The 23,751-nt window shown below is 33.7% G+C and overlaps 1 protein-coding gene across 5 annotated transcripts in view; it reads left to right on the top strand.

Annotated features, from left to right (window-relative positions):
- AGMO (alkylglycerol monooxygenase) overlaps nt 1-23,751 on the top strand; it is a 287,513-nt gene that overhangs the window by 118,973 nt on the left and 144,789 nt on the right. For all 5 annotated transcript variants that reach the window (XM_039862435.1, XM_039862436.1, XM_039862433.1 and 2 more), the window contains exons 6-8: nt 18,710-18,776; nt 21,677-21,742; nt 21,832-21,911. In XM_039862435.1, coding sequence (XP_039718369.1) covers nt 18,710-18,776; nt 21,677-21,742; nt 21,832-21,911 — 213 coding nt within the window. The remainder of the gene's footprint in view (nt 1-18,709; nt 18,777-21,676; nt 21,743-21,831; nt 21,912-23,751) is intronic.

Raw genomic sequence — 23,751 nt, 5'->3', positions numbered from 1 at the left:
GATACAGAGAATAGGAAAATGTAGCTCTATAGCAACAGAAACGATAGAGTAGTAGCAGCGTGGAAGAAAATTTGAGTTTTCAAGGGTATAGCCAATAGAGTATTTTGCTTATTGCCCCTTTGTATCCAAAATTATGTTTTTCGTGGAAATTTGGCAGTATTTATCTGTTCTTCAAAATGTTATGGAGTTTACTCAAGACCTAATCATGTGTAAAAAGCTAGTTTTATTTTAAGTATGTATATCTATTTCATTTTACTTTTTAAATAAACCATCGATAAAAATAAAATATATATTTGTGACATAAATTTTTAAGTCATGATCTTAAAGAAATATATTTAATTTATCTCAAGTTTTTATAGCTGTTATTTTGTCTTCTGTGTAGGTGGAAATGTATTGAAATTATTAAGCTAATCAAGAAATCTCTTTCATTAATAAATTAATGTTTATCTTGCATAGAAAAAGATAACACCTTAAATGACATTCTTGAATATTTCAGATACTATAATTTTTAAAACTTAAATATGAATATTATAAACATAAATTTTCATTTCAAGTGCTTTTTTAAAAACATGATAAATTAAAAGTAATACCATTTGTGTAATGAACACTGTGTTTTCCTTTTGTGGCCTCAGGTATTAATTGCCTGAGTTAAAAAAAAAATAATAAATAAATATATAAATAAATTGCCTGAGTTAAAATCCTGACTTCATTTATTACTATCACTATGACCCTGGACAATTTACTTCCCTCTGCCTCTGTTTCCTTGTAAGTAAAATAAGGAAAATAAAAATGCATAGCTTTGTCATGAGGGTTAACAAAAAGTAGTTCAAGTTCCAGTCTGTTGATTAGAACATTGCTTGCCACATAGAAAGTACTAAAATAACGTTTTCAGTACAATTATTGTTGTTATCTACTTTTACAATCTAAATACCTATTTTATTATATGTCATTTACTAATCATTCCTAGCTATGATTTAGGACATGATTTTAATGCAATCCATATTTTTAATATAAATTATTAATATGAATAAATGCATTTGGATTTCAGACTTAATAAAATAATTAATGCACAAAATTACTTTAGAAAAAGTGCATCCTAAACTATAAGAGTTTGAGATTTCGATCTTTAAGTGCTTTATTCAGGTTTTTTGTAATAATCTTTCTTTTTAAAGTTGAAAAACTAATCAATGTACAAATTATGAAATTTGTCCAGTTTGATACACCATTTAAATTATTTCAGTTTTTATATCTCACAGACATTCATTGAGTGTCTACTGTATTCGTAGTATTATATTTAACAACAGGGACCAAAAGGGATTAAACACTGGAATGATGAGACACAATATTCTGGATGAAGGAAAACTAGATAAGCTTGAAATATATGTATAAGTGAAGTTTAAAAAAATAAACTGTTACAGTCATTCCAGGCCAAAAATTCTCAGTTACTGATAGTTGACATTGCTCTGATATGTCCCAAGGAAAATTTGATGAGATAATATTTCTGTTTGTTTGCTTGTTTGTTTCCTTTTGCACATCATATAATTCTTCAGAACTCATTAATTTCCAGAAAAATTTTTTAAGCATTAACAAATATTATCTCGTTAAATGTTCATAATGTCTTGATAGGATAGGTAATACTATTTCCTCCAAGTAAATATACTAAGTAAGTTGCCCTGGGTCATATGATTAGTAAAAGTCAAAGCTGGGCTTTGTAACAAGTAGTCAAACTCCATATTCCTTGCTCTTATCAACTACACTATAAAGCTTCTCTATAGATGGGTCATTTCTGATCTTAATGTTATAATAAAATAGCCACTATGTGTTAAGCATCCATTACGTGCCAAGCAAATTTTTTTTTAACTCTCATAGAATAATTTGAATCACCAAAGGCCAATTAAACTTTTATAGGTTGTAAAGAATGGATATAAATTCAGGTAACTTTAGTTAATGGGGCTTTATTTTAAGGATACATGTAGAAGTACATGCAGCAGGAAACCATTCCAGAAATTTAATAGACAATTTTAGAATATTGGAATTTTTATATTCACCAACGCTGTGACAAACACCATTTCTTTTAAAACTAAGAATATTGAGATTCTGCAGTTAATATAAAGTAACATAGTGACTCCAGAGCTTATGTTTTGGCCATTACCCACCCATTACATTTCTTCTTTAAACAATATATTTATTTGGTTACATCTCTGTCTATCATGGCAGATAACACCAAGATTCATAAAGAATCTAGATGGCACAGTAAAAAAATCAAGACTGTGGGTTGGTTAACACAGAACTCATTTATAATTTTTCTTGTATCAAGTTACTGTGTGATCTTTACACACATCAACTGGTTCCTCTTAAAATTCAATCTATTGTCAGAGGCTAGTCCCGCTGAAAATCCTTTGGTGGTATTCCATTGCTTGCTGAGTAAAGGCTAAATTTTTCACTTTTTATGTTTTTCATGCATTACCTTTCAAATAGAGCTCCTGATACACATCTCATTACTTTCCATTCTGTGCAATTCAGTTAAACCAGACTATTTTTACTTCCCATATACGACTGATGTGTAATTATGCAGTCTCTCTCCTTTTCATATTTTCTACAGGTTGTTATTCCATACATTTTCCAAGGTTCAACTCAATTCTCTCTTCTCCATGAAGTGTTTCCCCTATTAAGAGCAAGTTCTTATATAGCTCAGACTGTGTGTCAGTCACTATGCCAAGTATTTTACAAGATGTACTTATTTAATCATCATACAACCCTATTGTCCCCATTCAAAGTGAGGAAATTGAAGCTACATAAGATTAAATAACTTGCCTAATGTTATTGCAGCTAGTTGGTAGTAGAGCCATGGTTCAAAGACTGGTAAATAATTTTCTCTCCTTTCCTCCTCTGAAATGTGGTATCATTGACTTTACATTTCTTAGAGATGTCCCAGTTTGCTCAGAACTGCCCCAATATATGCCTATTTTTCTGGCATAATTGTTAATAGCACGTCTTTTCACCATCTTAAAGTATTCATTATACACTTACATTTTCCTCCTAAACTGCTCTTTGATCTTTCTTACCCTTTCCATTTCTATTACCTCATCTTAATGTATGCTCCTTTCATTGACTTTGAGTCAACATAGATGCTTACAGTAGAATTCTATTTTTTTCATTGACTTTGAGTCAACATAGATGCTTACAGTAGAATTCTATTTTTTTCTGTTCTTACAAACTCTTTTGTATCCTATATATTTGCATACAACAACTGTAATGATCATTTTAGAACCCAGCTAATATCAAGGCACTACCAACATGTCAACAGACTCAATAGGAAATTTTAAACAACTCTCTATTACCTACAAGATAAAGTCAAACACCTAAATTCATGAATAGATTTCAGGTCCCTTAGGACATAATCCTTACATACCTCTTCATTTTCATCCCATTAACTGGTCTGATTAAACCACACCAAGTTTTGCACACCAAGCACTTATTCATTCTCTTTATGTACACATGTTCTCTCTGTGGTGCTCTTTTTCCAAACATTCTTCATGATGCAACTCTAGTACCATTTTCTCTGAAATATCTTTTTTTCACATTCTAATTAGAGTTAAGTGCATTTTTCTTTACACTACCCCTGTATTTAGTTCTATATTAATATTAGCAGTTAATGATTAAGAGCATGAGCTCTGTTGGGGGACAGAAATGAGATAGCACATTAATTCCTACATATAGGAAGCATCCAATTAATGGCAGTTAAGTTAAATTCTTACACCACTGTATTGTATTCATTGCTCAATTCTGTTTCTCCCTTTATTCTCTGACTTCCTTGATAGCGAAAATGTTCCTCGTCAATTATGTGAACACATGTTTGTGTGTATAGGTATATATCATATGTATAAACTTTAATAAATACAAATGACAGTGTTTAAATAATTAATTATAATTAACTATTATTGATAATTATTAGTGTTAGATAGTCATAAATATGTTATGCGTGTATATACATTTGTATTTATATTTGAAATATACTTATGCCATAGCTCCCCTAATAGAGTGAACATTTTGGACAATTATGATGGTATATCTTCCAGAATTTTAAGGAATTTGGAGGAAATAAGCTGTATTTCAAATGTATGCTTTTAAAAAATACTTTTTTTTAACAAAAATCTAATTTCATGCTTCTTTCTATCAACCGCTTATTCCAATAGTCGGAATATGCCTCTCATAATACTCTAATAAACCTCTCATTCTTGAAGTAAGTTAGGACGTTTCTCAGTACTTTTACTCCCCTTGCTCCCTTACTCCCTTTTACTCCTTCTTGGATTTCTAATTCCAATTTTTTCCTTCTCTTAATAGTCTTCCTTCTTTAGAATTTAATTTACTTTATCATTTTGATGTTGTCTCTAGGTAACTGCATATTTAGTCTATAGCTCTAATACAAATTCCCTTAAGAATTTAAAATCAATGGTTTGCAGTCAAGATGGCAGAGTAAGTAAATGCTGTGCTTGCCTCTTCTCATGATCTCATGAAAATTACAACTAAACTATAGAATAACTATCATTGGGAGTCCCCTGAAGTCTAGCTGAATAGAAGTTCTACAACTGGGGACATATAGAAGAGGCCATTTAGAAACTGGTAGGAGGGGTAGAGATGTGGAATGGGCTGGTCCCACACCAGCCTGTGGTGGTTGGCAATTGAGAGGAATATCTCAGCTGCGGAGGTCCCTTCAGAGGAGCAAAGGGTGCCAACCTTACACCAAACTCTCTAGCCCAAGGTTCCAGTGCTGGGAAGAGAAGTCCCCACAAATTCTGGCTGTGAAAACCAGCAAAAATTGTGGCTGAGTGACACAGAATGTGGCTGGAATCACAGACGTTCCTCTTAAAGGGCTCACACTCAGATTTACTCACTGATAGTCACATTCACTCTGAGCTCCAGCGCTGGGGAAGCAGTTCAAAAGGTGCCAGGGACATACAGGGAGGAAGTGAATTGTCTAGGTTCTTGGTGAGCACTGGAGGGGCAGCTTTCTCCCAGACAGAATAGCTGGCAGAATCCATTGTCTCTTTGTTGACCACTCTCCCCTCCTGACATGAAGACTTAGACAGCCACCATATTTGAGTCTCCACCAACCTGGATAACACTGGTCACTCCACGGTGGAGATTTCTTGAGACCCTGCCCCACCCACCTTGTGGTCTCAACCAAGCTGCCTTCAGCGACTCATGCTGCATACTTTACTAAAATATCTCAAATGTTCATGAAACCCAGACAAGCAGCATCTGACCTTGGTGTGCCCCATACCTCTTGATGAGCAGCCCCAAGCCTGGCACCAGTGGCATATAGCCTCTGTTTGTGGTTTGACCTCTCAAGGCACCTCCAAACCCAGCTCAAGTGGTGGCAGATTGCTTGGTGACTCTTGTCAGGTGACCTTGGGCAGGGCACAGGCTGCAGATAAACTTGGCCTGTAGAAGGGCCCCTACCAAGAGCCATACGGCTGACATGCCAGGCGTCCAGTTGAGCCAAGGCACCACCAGGGGCTGCATCTAAGGATGGCACACCCAAAGGACAGCCTGAGCAGGTACCAGAATACTACTAAAGTAAATTCTGCTTCATAGGGTCAGCCCCTCACCAGCCAGTCCTCATAACCAATTGGCCAAGGGTCAATCTCTCCCATTAATGTGTAAAAGCAACCAAGGCTCAAATAAAACAGGAGGGCACACATAACCCATACAAGGGACACACCTGGAGCACCTGGCACAGGTGACCAGGGAAGACTCTGCCTCTGAATTCCATCGGACCGCTCTATTAAAACCAGGAAACATAGCAGCCCTACCTGATACTTAGAAACAGGGAGGCATCTAAAATGCAGAGACAAAGAAACATGTTCCAAATGAAAGAACAGAACAAAGCTCCAGAAAAAGAACTAAACAAAGTAAAGACAAGCAATCTACCAGGTGCAGAGTTCAAAACACTGGTTATAAGGATGCTTAACAAATTCAGGAGAAGAATAGATGGATTCAGTGAGAACATTAACAATGAGATAGAAAACATAAAAATGGCACAAAATATTCAAGTGATGAAAAGCAGGGACCTACAATCAAGATTATTCCACCCAGCTAAGCTATCATTTAGAATGGAAGGACAGATAAAGAGCTTCCCAGACAAGAAAAAGCGAAACCAGTAATATCTGGAATGTTAAAGAAACTTCTTTAAGAAGAAGAAGAAAGAGGAGGAGGAGGAGGACGACGAGGATGAGGAGGAGGAGAAGGAAGAGGAAGAGGAAAAGGAAGAAGAAGAAGAGGAAAAGGAAGAAGAGAAAGAGGAAGAAGGAGGAGGAGGAAGAAGAAGAAAAATAAGAAGAAGAAGGAGAAGGAGGAGGAGAAAAGAAAGAGGAGGAAGAAGAAAAGAAGGCAGGAAAGAAGGAAGGAAGAAAAAATAAAAAATATGAATAATAAAGTGGCAATAACAAGATATCTATCAATAATTACTTTAAGTATAAATGGATTAAATGCTCTAATCAAAAGATAGGATGGATAAATGGGTGAAAAAAAAACAAGACCCTTACATATGCTGCCTACAAGAGACTCACTTCAGATCAAAAGACACATACAGAGACAAAGTAAATGTAGGGGAAAAGATATTTCATAAAAATGGAAGCAAACCAACAAACAAAGCTTCAGTAGCAATACTAATGTCAGACAAAATAGACTTTAAAACAAAGGTTATAACAAGAGACAAAGAAGGACCCAGTCATCCCACTTCTGGATATTTGTCTGAAAAGACCCAAAACATTACTTTGAAGGGACATGTGAATCTATATGTTGTTTGCATCATTATTTACAATAGCCAAGATATGGAGGCAACTTGAGTGTCCGTTAATGAATGAATGGATAAAAAAGAGGTGGTTCATACCTACAATGGAATATTGCCATCTGCAGCAACATGGATGGTCTTAAAAGGTATTTGCTGGGTGGAGTAAGTTAGACAGAGAAAGACAAATGCCATATGATTTCACTTACATGTGGAATCTAAAGAACAAAATAAACCAAACAGAAAGGAACTCATAGATACAGAGAACATTTTGAGGGTTTCCAGATGGAAGGAGGGTTGGGAGTATGGGTGAAAAGAGGAAGGGATTAAGAATAAGAAGTATAAATTGGTAATTACAAATAGTTATGGGAATATAAAATATAGCATAAAGAATAGAGTCAATAATATTATAATATAACTAGGTATGGTGTCATATTGGTACTAGATTTATCAAAGTGATCACTTTGTAAGTGTATAATCATTATGTGGTACACCTGAAACCAATATAATATTGTATGCCAACTCTAACAGAAAAATAAAAAAGAATATTAAAAATAATCAAGATCAATGTCTCCGATGTCTCACTTAACACGTTCACAGGAATATTTGACACTACCCTGACTCAACATGTCTAAGACAGATTTCATTATGACTCATATCAGGTGTTCTTTGCTTTCATTGCTCCCTAAAGTCAACATCAAGATCAAATCTTAGTAACATCTTGACTCTTCGATCTCTCTTGTAGCCTATCCTCAGTTCAAATCCTACATATACTCTCTTTATAAATGATCTTTTGTTGTATTCTATAGCTATCTTTTAAAATAATTCACCCTACCCTATTTATTTATGTATAAAATTTTAGTGTTTTAAAAATCTATTAGTACCTAAATCTCTTTGAAGTTTATATATTCAAAAAATATGTCTTGAGCACCTATTCTTAACCAGACAGACTATTCCAGTCTTCCGACCTCAAGTGGTACCCCTAATATTCTTGAGGATCACAGCCTCCTTCAAGAATCTGTTGAATTCTAGTGAGTCTTTTTCAAAGGAAAAAATCTTCACAAAATTTTGAGCTTCCTTCAGTATACTGTCTAAAAATTCATAGATTATCATTTTTAAATGCCTACCATGAAAAGACTGGAATTTGAGGCTTTCAGACACAAGGGATAAGATGCAGATCTACTTATCAGAATTGGAGAGGACATTTCAGGAACGAGAACAGTAGTAAGATATAATGGCTAAGAGTACAGGGAAATCTATCTTCTATTAGAGGTTTGTACATTAGTGCAGTGGCCCCCAACCTTTTTGGCACAGGGGACAAGTGCTCCTATGAAAATCTAATGCCGGATGATCTGGAACTGAGGCAGCTATGAAGATAGATGAAGCTTCACTCGCTTGCCTGTCGCTCACCTCCTGCTGTGTGGCCCAGTTCCTAACAGGCCAAGGCCTGGTATTGGTCTTCAGCCCAAGGATTTGAGACTCCTGGTTTAAGCCCCTGATTCTGTGTATTTAGTTATAACTTCCCAAACTGACTAAGACAAGATGTACTGTTTTTAAAAAAATCCTAAAAGGATGAGGGGAGGAGACACACTTTAGCTTGTCCTTAGAAGGAAAATATGCTAATAAAACAGGGCAAGTGAAATTAAGAAAAACAGATACTAGTAGCATCTAACCTCCTGATTGAGATTTTATTCTATAATATTTGACTTTAAAATATTAGTATATACAAATATTTTTAATGAGTGACAATCATGAGAATGTAAGCTCTGAAATGCTAATTTATACCTTTATTCATGAAAGTATCTAACATAAACATGCCAGGTATGCTGTCAATAATCTATTGACATTTGTTGATTGTTGAATACAGGAGCCACACCTGAAATGGGAATATAATCATAATGGTAATCACAGTGTACTGAGTTTTATAATGAGTCAAATGTTTGAAGTATGCATTATAAGACGAGTTTTAAACAAGAACTTCTTAACCTCTCAATTTATCAATTACCTTCTTTTAACATAATGTTACTACTACTAATAATAATGTGGTTCATTTTCTCACAGAGTGCTCAAACCGGTAAAAATAAAATGGCGTTACACACAATGAAGTTTTATAAGGTTATGCTTATAAATGTTTTCCATTTTTCCTTCTTTCAATTTAATAGATGTTATTAAAAAATAGTTACTTGGAATTTACCTACCTTTGAAAAAACACATTCAACATTTATTTTTCCAAGTCAAAAGTGTTATCCAAAATGTAAGCTGAGATGAATTAAAAAAAAAAATGCTAACTTGTTCAATTCTTATCCTCTTATTTGAGGAATAATACAATCATAAATGACAAGAATCAGCCTTCAAAATATATTATAAATGCAGTCCTTTAAATCTATTGTTTATTGTATAAACATAGCCTAGTCTCATTCTTCTTAAAACTAAGCTTTAATCCTTGGTATAGATTCATCAGAAATTTACTCCCTATGAAGCTCTGTATTATCCAAAGAGTCCTTCTTCCTCCAGATTGTTTTATTTCCAAACTATAAATATTTTTTTTTTAACTCCTTAGTGTGGAAATTCAGCTACCTCCATGTTACATGCTTACTAAAGTAGAAAACTGCCTAATCATATAGGAAAACATTTGGCTGTGAATAAATCAGCACTTGTTGAGGATTTCACAGTGTGAAAGTAAGCAGACAAGCACATATCCTAAGAGCTTTGCTTTCTGTTGCTTCCCTGTAGAGAAATCATAGGCTAATATGGCCACCACTGCCATCTGTCTAAACACTTGAGTATATTGTCTGGATTTAACGCAGCAGAACTAGTGGGGGTTGTAATTAAGATTTTATTTTTATATTTCATCACTGAATGCACTACAATATAAATTTATTTATAAATGTTCAGATTGATTAAGATTTTAACAAGAAAAACAGTGAATGTTTAAAGATCAGATAATTCAGATGTAAAATTATTTTAATATATTAACATAGCGTTCATGAATTTATCCTTTTTCTAAAGCTTTAAATGAGGAATTGCTATAGATTTTCTTGAGAGTGAAAACCATTTCTATATATATATTCAAACAATAAAATCTGATATTGTCGCTCATTATACCTTTAAATTAAGAAACAGCTAAATTACCTGCTACTAAATTATAATTTTTATTGTTGATTCTGTGATCTTTCCAAGATCTTAACACAGTACTTTGCATAAAATATTCACTCAGTAAATACCTATTGACAAAATGAAACCCGCATAAGGTCATTTTGATTTCCACATAGTTAGTTGAAGAAGTTTATGAACAAGGATGAATCTTCAACAACATTTTTCAGAAGCAATCAATGGGACTATTTGCAAAGCTGCATGATTAGGAGCAAAATAAAACATGTATATTTACTAATGGTAATTTTCAGCTTGTGACCTGGAAAATGAACTCATTTGCTTCCTGTTATATAATTCTTGTGCCAATTATAAATTTAAATTGATTATAAATTTAAAAATCTGGACTGTGCAATATAGTAATTACAAAGAAAATATTGAATGGTTTTCTCATCCTTCCCAAAAGAACACAAAATAATTGAAAAAGATAACTTTTCTGTAAAATCTTTTATCTGAAATAGTTTTACCTTTCTGTTGAAGAGTTCATTGGACTATAAATAATCTTCCTGAGGGAAGTGACTGTGTGTCACTTTATTTCTTTTTACTTCTAAAACCTAGTAAATTAAATAAATGTTTGCAGAATGAATAAACTAGCTGATAATGAAAAACTTGCTCTGCTTATGCAAGTAGCTTTTAGTAAGAGACTTTGATAAAGATTAATAAATACAGGTTTTAATGGTTTGAAACAGATTATTTTTAGTGTTAATAAAAAACCCTTAATGGTAGGTACTTAATTGTTGATTGGCATTTGAGTATATGTTTAATATTTAACAAATGTGATAAATATATTAATAAGGATAAATATACTAGTATGCATTAATAGTTTTGTACTTCAGGATTTCTATCTATAAATGGAACTAAAATACTGGAATATATTATTGAAAGATCATAGAAATATTTATAACCCACTTATATTTCAAAAATATTTGCATGTACCTATAGTTAATTGTAAAGATCTTTCCGAATAAAAGATTCTCCAAATTTCTTACACACACGTTTAGATATATATGATAGATGATAGACAGATGATAGATAGATAGACAGACAGACAGACAGACAGACAGAGATAGATAGATAGATAGATAGATAGATAGATAGATAGATAGATAGATAGATAAAAGAACAAAAGGAAAGAATGAAAAAGAAAGAGGGGTAGAAGGAAAGAAGGGAGGAAGGAAAGGAGGAATAAAGGGAGGAAATTTGGCCAGGAAAAAGTCAGCCAATCATGGTATAACTATGATTCTACTTAATTTTAGTTTGGGTTTGCATCGAATCTTGCCACTAAAATACCTGAAAAGTTTTGCCAGTTAAGACTGCACTTCAAGCATATATTTCTCAGTTAAATGTAAGATAACAATGATTTTTATATCAGATGATAAATGTATTAGGAGATGGCTTAGTATTTCCCTTAAATACTGACTGCAATGAAACATGGAGACCCACAGTGGTATGGGTCCCTCTGGAACATCAATCATGCATGATGCTATAAAGAAAAGTCTTGACTAGTTATAGTCAATGTCATCACTCTAACCTATAGTCATCTAAACGCAGGCATTTTCCTACTATGGAGATTTCATTTCACTTCACCCCCAACCCAGTTACTTGTCAGCATTTATCATATTGTTAGCACATTCATTTTTATAATGAAGATTCTGTAAAACACATGCCTCTTAGGACATATTTTCTCTATTATGATTTTTCCCTCTCAGACAGGAAGCATGAATATTTGTAAGCATCTCTTATTTGGAAAGGACATTGTAATTAACTATAGGCACATGCCTTCTTTCTGAAAAGTAAGTGATTATAAATATTCCTATGACCTTTTAATAAAACAGTCCAGTATTTTTAGTCTCCTTTTGCAAATAAAAAAACCCAAAAGGTAGAAATGTAATGTGACATTCCCAGTATTATTCTAAAATTTAACAAAAAAATAGTTTTTTTTAAAAAAATTAGATTTAGAAATCTCTTCAATCTCACTAGTCATAGTGAATGAGAGGAGGCAATTCAGACAAACAATCCAAGCAATTCAGACAAACAAAATAATTTTATCTTGAATTAACAAAATATTTTTGTTAAAACTGTCTTGTCTTCCAACTTGACCATTAGTTAATTGTTTCGAACTCTTAACTACAAAAATCTAACCAGTCAATGTTTTTTCAATTGGGAGAATTAGAGAAAATTAAGAAAAGTATAGAATGAAACAAGTTAATTTTATAAAAAATAATTTCAGACAGTACATTAATTTAGAATATTTATTTTGATGCTTTATAGAGTTCAACTCTAAGTGATTTTTATTTTATTCAATTTATTGGAGTGACATTGGTTAATAAAATTATATAGGTTTCAAGTGTATAATTCAATAATACATCATAGGTATATTGCATTATGTGTTCACCACCCAAAGTTAAATTTTCTTCCATCACCACATATTTGACCCCCTTTACCGTTATCTACCTCCCTCCTTTCCCTTCTTCTCTCTAGTAACCACTAAACTGTTGTCCCTGTCCATGAGTCACTATTTGTCTTATTGGTTTGTTGCTTTTAGTTTTATATCCTGCATATGAGTGAAATCATATGGTTCTCAACTTTTTCTGTCTGACTTATTTTGTTTAGCCTGATAATCTCAAGATCTACCCATGTTGTCACAAATAACAGTATTTCTTCTTTTATTATGGCTGAGTAATATTCCATTGTATATATGTATGTCTTTATCCAATCGTCTATTGAAAGGTACCTCAGTTGTTTCCATGTCTTAGCCACTGTGAATAATGCCACAATAAAAATCAAGGTGCATGCATCTTTATGGAAAAATGTTTTTAAATTTTGGGGGGATAGATACCCAGAAGAGAGATTACTGGGTCATATGGTAATTCCAGTCTTAATTTTTTGAAGAAACTCCATACTGTTTTCCATAGTGACTGTATTTGTACCAATAGTGTAAAAAGAAAGGTTCCTTTTCCCCCAGAACCTCTCCAACACTGTTATTACTTATCTTGTTGATAATAGCCATTCTAACAGGTGTGAGATGATATCTCATTGTGGTTTTGATTTGTACCCTAATAGTTTATTGGAGTTGATCATCTTTTCATATGTCTGTTGGCCACTTGTATGTCTTGGAAGAGTTGTCTGTTCAGGTCCTCTGCCCATTTTTTAATTGGATTTTGTTGTTGTAGTTGAGTTGTATGAGTTCTTTATATATTTTGGATATTAGGCCCTTTTCGGAGGTGTTGTTTGTGAATATATTCTTCCATTCTAATGGTTGCCTTTTTGTCTTGTTGATGGTTTCTTTTGCTGTAAGAAGCTTTTTAGTTCGATATAGTTCAATTCATTTATTTTTGTTTTTACTTCCCTTGCCTTTGAGATCAAATTCATAAAATCTTCTCTAAAACCAAGGTCCATGAGTTTAGTGCCTTTGTTTTCTTCTATGTGATTTTATTGTTTCAGGTCTTAGACCCATTTTTAATTAATTTTGGTGTATGGTGACAGATAGCAATCTAGTTTCATTCTTTTGCATGTGGCTCTCCAATTTTCCCAGCACTAGTTATTGAAGAGATTTTCTTTTCTCCCTTGTATATTTTTGTCTCCTGTTTTGAAAATTATTTGCCCATATATATATGTGGGTCTATTTCTGGGCTCTCAATTCTGTTTCATCGGTCTGTGTATCTGTTTCTCTGCCAATAACATGTTTTGATTATTGTCACTTTGTAGTATAATTCCAAGTCAGACAATGAATGTGATACCTCTGGCCTTGTTCTTTTCTCTAAGGATTGCTTTGGCTGTTCAAGGTCTTTTGTGATTCCATACAAATCTGATTATTTTTTGTTCTATTTCTTTAAAAAATGTCATTGGGATTTTGATGGGGGTTGCATTAAATCTGTACATCGCTTTGCAAAATATGGCCATTTTAACTATGTTGAGTCTTCCAATCCATGAATATGAAATATCTTTCCATTTATTTGTGTCTCCTTCAATTTCTTTTAACAATGTCTTATAGTTTTCAGTGTATAGATCCTTCACATGCTTTGTTAAATTCGTTCTCATAAGAAATTTTGAAATCGCTTGGTGATATGGAAACTATATTTTTTGCCTCTGTCTCCTTTCATTGAAACTGAAGCCCGCACAAACCTGTACTAAGAAAACATAAAAATAATTCAAGAAATTCACCTGCCCATGATCAATAGAATTTGACTGTCCCATCATCCAGTCTTGAAGGAAGAGCAGGATTTCAACAGGTCAAGATGGGGAGGTTAAGTAAGGTCTTAGAGGCTGAAGAAAAAGAACATTGAAAATTAGTCTTAAAGAATAGCGAACAGCTTTAAATTCTAAATATTTTGAACTTTATTTAGTTCATTATGAAGAGCCTTTTGTTTAAATTTATTTTATTTTTAATAAGGGAAAATGATTTGTGAGAAGATGGCTTAGTCTCATAGCCCTTGTTCTCTTATATTTTGATTTAACTCTTCTTCTTCACTCCTACCATAAATTGTGGAGGGAGAAATGAAGAGTTTGTGAACAGTTCAGCAAATGATCCAGAGCATTTCTGCTGAATAAAAGTTAATCAGTGGAATGTATGAAACTTGTTATTATAAAAGTATTTTTATTATTCATTCACTTATAATAATTTATTATTATACAAGTAAAAATAGATTAAGAAGTGACTTTTTTGGAAAAACGTTGATTTCAATGTTCAAAATAGGCAGAAAAAATGTTACTATTTTCAAAGTTTAGGTGAGAAATTGGCACTTAAATTTAATAATATGGAACTTAAAAACATAAATAAAATGAGCAAAGTAAATAATGTAAAGTTCTCTGTTTAGGATATTAGTTCTTAACCTTTGGGGACATATGTATTCCTTTTGATACATGATAAAAAGGATAATTTCCCTTCCAGAAAAATACCCATAGGCACATATTCATACAATGTGGCATGACATTTCAGGGTGTTCTTGACCTTACAAAACCCATCCATGGCCTTTCTAGGCATCCATGATCCTCAGGTTATAAAACCCTGACAGAAAACTACAGGATATAAGACATCACTTCATAAATAATATAAATGTTTAACCAGTCTGCTCTACACCTGAAAGGAATATAAAATAATATGAAATGTCAAATGTAATTGAAAAATTAAAATAATAATAATAATAAAGACTTAGACCATAGCTTTGGAGACCTGAGAAGCACCAAAAGTGCCTAAAATGCCATAAGGGGCAATTTAGAAGCTGAAATCCCTGAGCTCCTTATAAATGCCTGGATTCCTTTTAATAGCAATGTAGTCAAAAAGCATTTAGTTATCATTTTCCATTAAAGTTCTAAAAGATTAAATTATTTTTATTCGATGTAAAAATTTCTATATCTCTTAAAAGCAAAATGATAGAAAAAGAGAAGATTCCTGAACTGAAACCGAGAAGACTTTAGGGCTTCCTCCCAAGCTGTTTAAACTTAGACTAGTAATTTAATTTCACTGAGTTTCAATTTTATGTTTTTTTTTTAAGTAATAACATTGGGATATATTATTTTGTAGGCCTTCTATATGTTCTAAAGTTCCAAAATTTAAATCCACTCATTTAAATCTAAAAAAGCATATGACAAATAAATGATTTCTTAAAAGAAAATAACTGCAATTATTTCCACAGTAACATATTTTCGGGAAATGATTCAGAGTTAGATGTGGTTGAATTGCTAAATGACTGAATTTATAAAAGTGGGTGATAATTGAGTTGTTATGCTCAACGCTTATTAATTATTAATGACTTCTCCTTGACTTTTGAATCATAAGAGTTTTCTACATGCAAGGTTCTGACTGGGCTGTCTGAATGATGAATCATCTCCCACACCGAGGTGGTCTTCCCCAGCTCCAAGGTACTCACAAGCACTACCAGGAAATTTAACTGTGGTTGCCTGTGTTGTACTTGGCTTTTAACTTAAAAAAAAAAAAAAGAAAAAGGAACTTTCAATATTGATATCATCATACTTTAGCCTGCAGGAGCAAAAGATTTTCTTTGAGGGAAAGAGCTTGACATTAAAAAAATAATGTACTCAGCCAAGGCTCCGATCATCTGAATGCGCTCGCCATTTGTGTGGCTTTATATCTGGCTGCACACATGCCAGGACCAAGGATTAGAAGTGCATCTGGGTAGCAGACCCCAGCTAGTGTAGACTCTCCACCGCTTTTTGTTGTCTGTTTTTGTAACATATGTTAGGCACACAGAGACAAACAAGGATAAAATGTTTTTCTCCTTTCCCAACTGGTTCTCTGCCAGAGATCCAAAGCCCAACCAAAGCATCAGGTTTCAGTGTTCTGACTACTGAGAAAGCCCCACTTTCTTGTTCTCTATCCATCACCATTCTACTTCTCAACAAATATTTTTCCACCAAAAACAAAGCCGTGGGTTCCAATAAAATACAGGGTTATTTCTACTTACTCTCCTCCCAATTACTGGTTATTAATATTGTATTAGTGGCATAATACCTTATTTCATAGGACTGTAGTCTGATCAAGAATTATATATTCACAGTATTTTGAATTTCTGAAATTAAAAAAATATATAGTCCTTTGTGTATAAATAAGTTCATTTCAATGAACTAATCAAGAAATCTGTTATTAGAAGCTCATAATACATTTCCCATGAAAATAACTTTAAAAATGGTGATAGACTCTTGTGAGGGAGAGTGAGGGAGAGAGAGAGAGAGAATGAGAGAGAGAGAGAGACTGACTGACTTAAATTAACACGCATAATATAATATATCCTTTGCATGAAAACATTTCTGTCAGTTCCATAGTAGAAAGTTGAGAATCCCTTAGAAACTGGGCAGCAGGATGGCAGGCAATGACTGTTTCTTTCAGGTGTGTTAACAATGGATTTAATGAGATGGTGGCACCTGCCCCATGGAGGGATGCAGCATTGTTATGTGGCAATACTACCATATTTTCTACTTCAAGAGGCTACAGGACCTCACAAGCTGAGGATGGTGTGGCTACTGTAGCAATTCACATTTGCAGACACTTGTAAATTGGATTTTTTAATGTCAGAGATTGCCAAAAAATGATGAAACCCTGCTATATAGAGTTGCAATTTAGAAGTATGTTTGGGACTTCAGGGATCTATTAATATTTTCAACTGGCTAACTGAGCACTGCTATATATGACTAGAGTAACAATTTCTTTTATTTAAAATTTTATCTTAAAAATCTTCAAATATTCAGAGAAGTAGAAAGAATAATAAAGTGCATTTACATGTCTCCATTACTTCCATTAAAAAATCATCGTAGTTTTGATTAGTTTGTATCAGTATCCCATTTTTTCTTTTTATTTTACATTGCTAAATATTTTGTAGCAAAACTTAAATCTCCTGTCTTATATAATTCAGTTATACAACTCTGAAAAACAGTTACATTTTCTTATACAATGATAGTCATAATAACTGCCAATAAAAATAGTACTCTGTTTATAATCAATATCCCACATTGTCTATAAAATATCTCTATGATTGACTTGTTCAAATCAGTATCCAAATAAGATTTTCACACTACATTGGTTATTAAATTTTAAATATCTTTTTATCTTAAGCAATCCCATCTCACTGACTTTTTTTTTCTCATATCATTGAATTGTTATCAAATTTATGTCAGTGTCATGATCGTCAGTGGCTGGGTTTTTTCCTTTAAGCATCATTTAACTTATTCCTATATTTCTCATATATCATCTAAATGGAAGTCAACACTAGGGGTGAGTAATTTCTTAAAATATCGTATTGTTTTTGTCATTATATTGATTTTGTCATTGGTAGGGTCTAATAAATCCATTTAGACAGTGATTAAGGAAAAATAAAATATTCTATTATCTGCCACTGTCAATGGAAGAAAGGAAAATGTGATCGCGATTAAAAGGGCTCCCACATTGCCGAATATGTATTGTATAACATACCAACTGTCTTACACATGGCCTGCTTTTCTCGTTTATGACATCTACCTTGTTCCTATACTCCTTAGGATGTACACACTCTGGAATAGGGGATACTTACTGAGAAAAATTGAGAGAGAACATTATAAAGTTATAGAACAGATTTTGGAGGGTCTTTAATTGCAAAAAAAAATTATATATTTTATATATTTGACTTTGATTTATGCTTCTAGGATATACTGGTAGATGGTGTATCTATAGGTCAGAGACCAATTAGGATTCTATTTAAATAAACAATCACCTTAGTGCAATAGATAACAGATGCAATAAGTTGTTGTTATATATTATATTAGGTAAAACCAAACCCATAAAATGAATACAATACTGTTATTTTTTCTCCCGTATTTCTGCTCTACTAACATAAATTATCAAAGATATAGTTGAAAGGTAAAAATAAAATGAGAGAAGTATGCCTGGGCAATAGCACCATTTTACAGTACCATTTTGCATTCTCAGGATATTATTATGTAGATACCATTATTATTTCCATTTTAAAGATGACAAAACAATTATAAAAAGCTTAAGTTATTTTCCCAAGATAACATATTAATAAATGAAGGATCCAGGAACCAAACTGAGGCAGTCTAGCTCTTAACTTATAGTGGACTCTCAGAATAGAATTATGAGCTTATTTTTATCTTTATATGAATACCAGGTGATAGAAAAACTTCTTCCAATTCTGCTACCAACCCTGAAACTTGCAGTATCGCCTAACCCATGTGGGGTTCTAATGTGAGTACTTCTATAATACATATATATTTAATAATAACTGTATGTATAAATATTCCTTTTGTTTTAAACAGGTCATTGATAACCTTGGTCCTTTGGAACTGATTCTTAACACTCCTAGCCATCATAGGGTTCATCATGGTGAGAAAATTTGACATCTTCTTTCTTTCCTTTTTCATAAATTTCACTCATTTCCTGTTTAGAATTTTTAAAAAGTACAGCTCACTGCCAGCATTAATTTTACATAAACATGCTCTTTGAAGCCAAAGCAAATCTGACTGGTTTTCAATGTGAAAATAAAATATAAAAACTGTTCTTGGAGTTATTTCTAAACATAACTTGCCTCTAATCCTAATGTAACTGAAATGTATTCATAAATTGGATTCATTAAATAAATCTTCAGCTAACAACTGTTCAAGAATGATGTTAACATCACATATAGGAATGCTATGTTTTCTAGGATTTGACATTTTCAGTGATTGAGAATTACTATATTTTGTAAATGGAAATACCACTACTAAAAACAGAATACTATAAATAGAATGATGTCATTTATTTCCAAAGTCTATGGATATACTAGAGCAATGAGAAAATAATAATAAAAGCGAGATATTTCATGGCAAACTTTGGAGGTAAGGTTAGGACTGTAATCTGCAAGTTATCTCAGGGTAAATGCTACAACTGCAAACACCGCCGGTGAGTATTCTCAGGGCAAATAGGAAATGGGTTAAAAATGATATTGTTTTGCATCGTTTCATCACAATTACCCAACATCGTCACACACTGTCCAAATAGGCATTATTTCTTCCTTTGCATCTAGACAAGCTTTATCTCCAAAATAAGATCTGGTGAAAAATAAACACCCCTCTTCCCCCCTCCCCCACCCCACAAAAAGCTCACCTTTTTTATATCTGGCTTTTGGATTTTCCATTTTGTCTAAATCGTCTCAGTTGTGGTGGACAAATGAGTTAAACAGCTGAGTGGTTATACACTTTATGTCTTAAAGGCCACTCCTTGACCCAATGCTGAAGGTCATTTCTATTTAGAACCAGAGAAAGTTCCTGGTCTTGAGAATTGTTCAGATTTGAAGAAAGCCTAACACTTCACTTTTCTGCTTAAAATCTGTGAACAAATTCAAGAGGATCCAATGAAGAGAAAATTTCATGTGGCTAATGCCTAAGGTTTAAAGACACCAGCTTAACAAATAAAAATGTTTACATTTGTGCATCAAAAAGACCCAAATGTTGTGTCCAGAATAACCAGACCCAACTTGAGTGCTCTTAACCAGGAGACAGTTTATTAGCCGGCGGCTGTCCTTGCAAAGGAGCAGCCACGAAATACCAAGATACAAGGTTTTTAAGCCCCAAATCCCATTCCTCATTCTGTCTTAAACACAAAGGTCGATCTTTCTCCTATTCACTACCTGTCAACCCACTGGCCAGGTGTGCAAGCGGGAAGTACAGAAGCAGAAAGCTTGTGTCAGAATGTTATGTTCCTATGGGTGATTGCCTATGTTCCCATGGACAATAACCAGTGTTCCCATGGGCGATGGCCAAACAGTAATTTTCAGCTTATATACAATTGATTATTTTTCATGCCACGCAAGCAAGCAGGGTTACACAGGCTAAAATTGGCAGTTAGCGTATGAGCTCATTGTTACAAGTTTCATGATTAACAGAGTGTGGTTAGGGGGTTCCAGAAACTAGGCCTAAGTTATGGACTTCCTTTGTCCAATTTCAGGTTTTAATTATTCTTTAACCCTTTCACATTTCAGCAGGCCATTACACCAGACAAGAATATGCATATCAGCATTATTTGTAATAGGAAAAAAAAAAAGAGAGATGTAATTCACATATTTATCATCAGTAGAACAGATAAAGTGTAGACTATTCATATAATGGAGAACTATATGCCAATGACAATGCCCAAACTATTACGACATGCAATGGCATGAATAAATCTCACAATGTTGAGAGAAAGAAGCTGCTAATAAAAGAATGAATACTATTCTGTTTTTGTAAGTTTCCAGAAGTCAGGCATCACTGGAGCACTGCAAGCCTGCCTTCCCAAGGGGGCAGGTCCCTTTTCCCATGGCAGGGAACAGAGAAGCACAAGCTCCCTTCAAAAGAGGAGAGAACAGGGTCAGGCTGCACATGTTCAATTTCCTCTTCCAAATTCAACAGTTATTCTTCCACCCCGAGGGAATGAATCATTAGTGAGAGCTGGAGAGGCCGAGCGTTATACTCCTGGGGTTCCCTCTGTATAAAAGAGTGGAGAAAACCAAGTCCACATTGAAGAAGAAATAGTTGCTAGTTTCCTCTGACTTCAGAGCACCTTCCCACACATGTTGCTTTCTTTATATCAGAGTTTCTCAGCCTCAGCACTATTAACATTTTAATATTAATATTAAAGAGTTCAGACAGTTCTTTGGGGGCAGGGAGAGTGTCCTGTGCATTATAGGGTGTTGGTCTTCACACACGAGATGCTGATAATGTCCCCTCCCAGTTGTAATTACCAACAATGCCCCTGACTTCTAACTTAGAGCCACTGTTTACCCATGCACAACCCATGTATGGCCATGGGTTGTGCATCTGTGTAGTCAGCCCCACTCAACTTTTGCACTATGGGAGATTTTTCTTTTGTGTTCGCTTTTGAATGTACATTTGCATGTAGGGAAGGTATATAAAGACATGAGGATAGTTGAGTATTAGAGCAGTGATTTGGTGGGTTAATATTCTCTATCCTTTGATTTAAAACCATTGGATACAATTGTCTTTTATTATTATTAAAGTAACTATGCCCAGCTACTTATATACAGTTTTAAGGAAATCTTTGCTTTTTTTGTAAAACTAACTGAAAAATAAATAAAATAAAAATTCTTTACTAGCAAAGGCTAGTGTTGTTATTAAAAAGACATTCCTAGAAAATCATTCCCTTACCTAAGTCTTAATTTCTGAAGGGATTCTAAAATACAAGATGAAATGTTCCAAAAAGCATAACTTCATTCTTTAAAATATATATTTTTAATATTTTTCTCATAGGCAGAAACCGTTATTGCATAGACAAAAATTATGCTGGCACTCTTATTATATGGGATAGAATTTTTGGTAAGTAAACAGTACCAGAATAAAAAATATTAATTAGCTCCTTAAGTCACAGAAAGCCAAACACCATATCCCTAATGTTTATCTTTCAGGGACCTTCGAGGCAGAGAATAAAAAAGTTGTATATGGTCTGACACATCCCATTAATACATTTGATCCATTCAAGGTGCAGGTAATGTACTTGGTTTTATTCTTTCTGAATTGATTATATTCTATCATAAACATATTTAAAATGAAAATTAGTTTTGAAAGGTGGTAGTATATTACTCTACCTTCCCCAAATATTTTTTTAACTGTAAAAGAATTTGAAAATAACTAGCGCTCAAAGATTTGAATCAAATTGGGCAAAATGTATTTGAAAAACAATTTATAAGAATTTTAAAATATGAATATAAAATGTTTCTTTAGCAAACATATTTTTTCTCAGAATAGACCTGAAATATATTCATGCATTCAGAAGGAGTGGTAGTAAAATGTATAATTAAGGCTGACCCTACAGTAAGAAAAATATTTGCTTCAAGTCTGTATGACTCTGGTTAAAAATTCAACATGAGGCCTTTGCCCTAATCCTCTTGGATCTAAGTGTCAGGAGCTATTATGGGTTGGTTAGGTCTGCACATTACCTCACCTACTACAACTCGTACTAGACCAGTTTTCTGTTAGACATGTGGTATTGGTTGTTCACTGGTCTCAATGGTTGGCACTAGAGAAATGAGGAATGTCTGTGAAGCTTCGATTTGTCAGCAACAGACCACCACAAACACTCCTGGGGTTAGGGACTAGTAAATGAGAAAAAGATAAGAATGCTTAGAAAACAAAAGAGGTCAGTCAGTGACAGCTCTGTCCAGTGGGCTGGGTTTCCAGTGTTCAGTAAGGGAGGAAATTACAGGTTCATGTTGGGTCCAATTTTCAAACTTCTTCAAAATTTTAAGTTGAAATAACAAAATAAATCGACATTTATTGAGTTTTTACTATGTTCAGGGCATTGCTAACAGCTCGGAACAAATATTTAATGTAATCATTACTGAAACCTTATGGTTCTTTTTAGCCCCATTTTTTTGGTGGATGAGACTGCGGTTCCCAGGGTTTAAATAATTCACCCAACTACACAGAGCTTGTCAACTGCAAACTTAACCAAGACGGGTTACTGGTGAAGCCCAAAACTTGCTTAACTCTGTGTAAACTTTACACTGTGCTGCCTCTTTACAGAAAAAGCCATCACAAATCGCCTTAATTTTTCAGGTTAAAGGCATTTTTATATCACACTTTGAAATAGAAAAATTGATAATTTCTTTTTTTCTCATCTACAAGGCATCTCTCTCTCTCTCTCTCTCTCTCTCTCTCTCTCTCCCCACCCCGCCCCTCATTACTAAGAACGTATCACTCGGGAGAATGCTAAAGAAATATTTCAGGGTGCTTTCTTAATAATAAGCTTTATAGAATTGAAACCAATTTAGAAATAATACATTGAGAGCTACTTTTTCCACTTGGTATAATCCTGTCTCTGTCATGCGGAGATTAAAAAGGAAATAAACAACTTGGTCTCTGTCCTCTATGAGAGAGACTTTCAAATTTAATGTGCATACGAATCATGGGAGAATGTTAGTGAAATACAGATTCTGTTCAGTAGGTCTCAGGTCTGTCCAAGATTCTGTTTCTGATGAGCTCCCAGGTGACATCTATGATTCACAGCTGGTTTTAAGTAGAAAGGCTTTAGAAGTGCGCACCCTTGCTGAAGAAAAGCAGTTCATATTGAGACAGAATCAGAGACTGAGAACTGTATAACATGAGATGCACAAATAATTAGATGATTAGGATTTGGAGAAAGACAATATTCAGACAATCGCAAGTATTTTGAGCTGCTGTTGAATCTACATCACGTTCAAACCTCCGAGCACCTACCCCTCACATAATCATTTCCTTTAGTGTAGTAATTGTCACAACTGTGTCTTAAGTTTAGTCTTCTACATGCTCACTCAATGATCAGAAATGTCAAGTTAGCAAGTTATGAT

The sequence above is a fragment of the Pteropus medius genome, unplaced genomic scaffold, assembly GCF_902729225.1.
Source record: "Pteropus medius unplaced genomic scaffold, Ma_sr-lr_union100, whole genome shotgun sequence".
Taxonomy (NCBI): Eukaryota; Metazoa; Chordata; class Mammalia; order Chiroptera; family Pteropodidae; genus Pteropus; species Pteropus medius.
The sequence above is the reverse complement of the archived record's forward strand: the minus strand, read 5'-3'. Positions and strand labels throughout refer to the sequence as shown.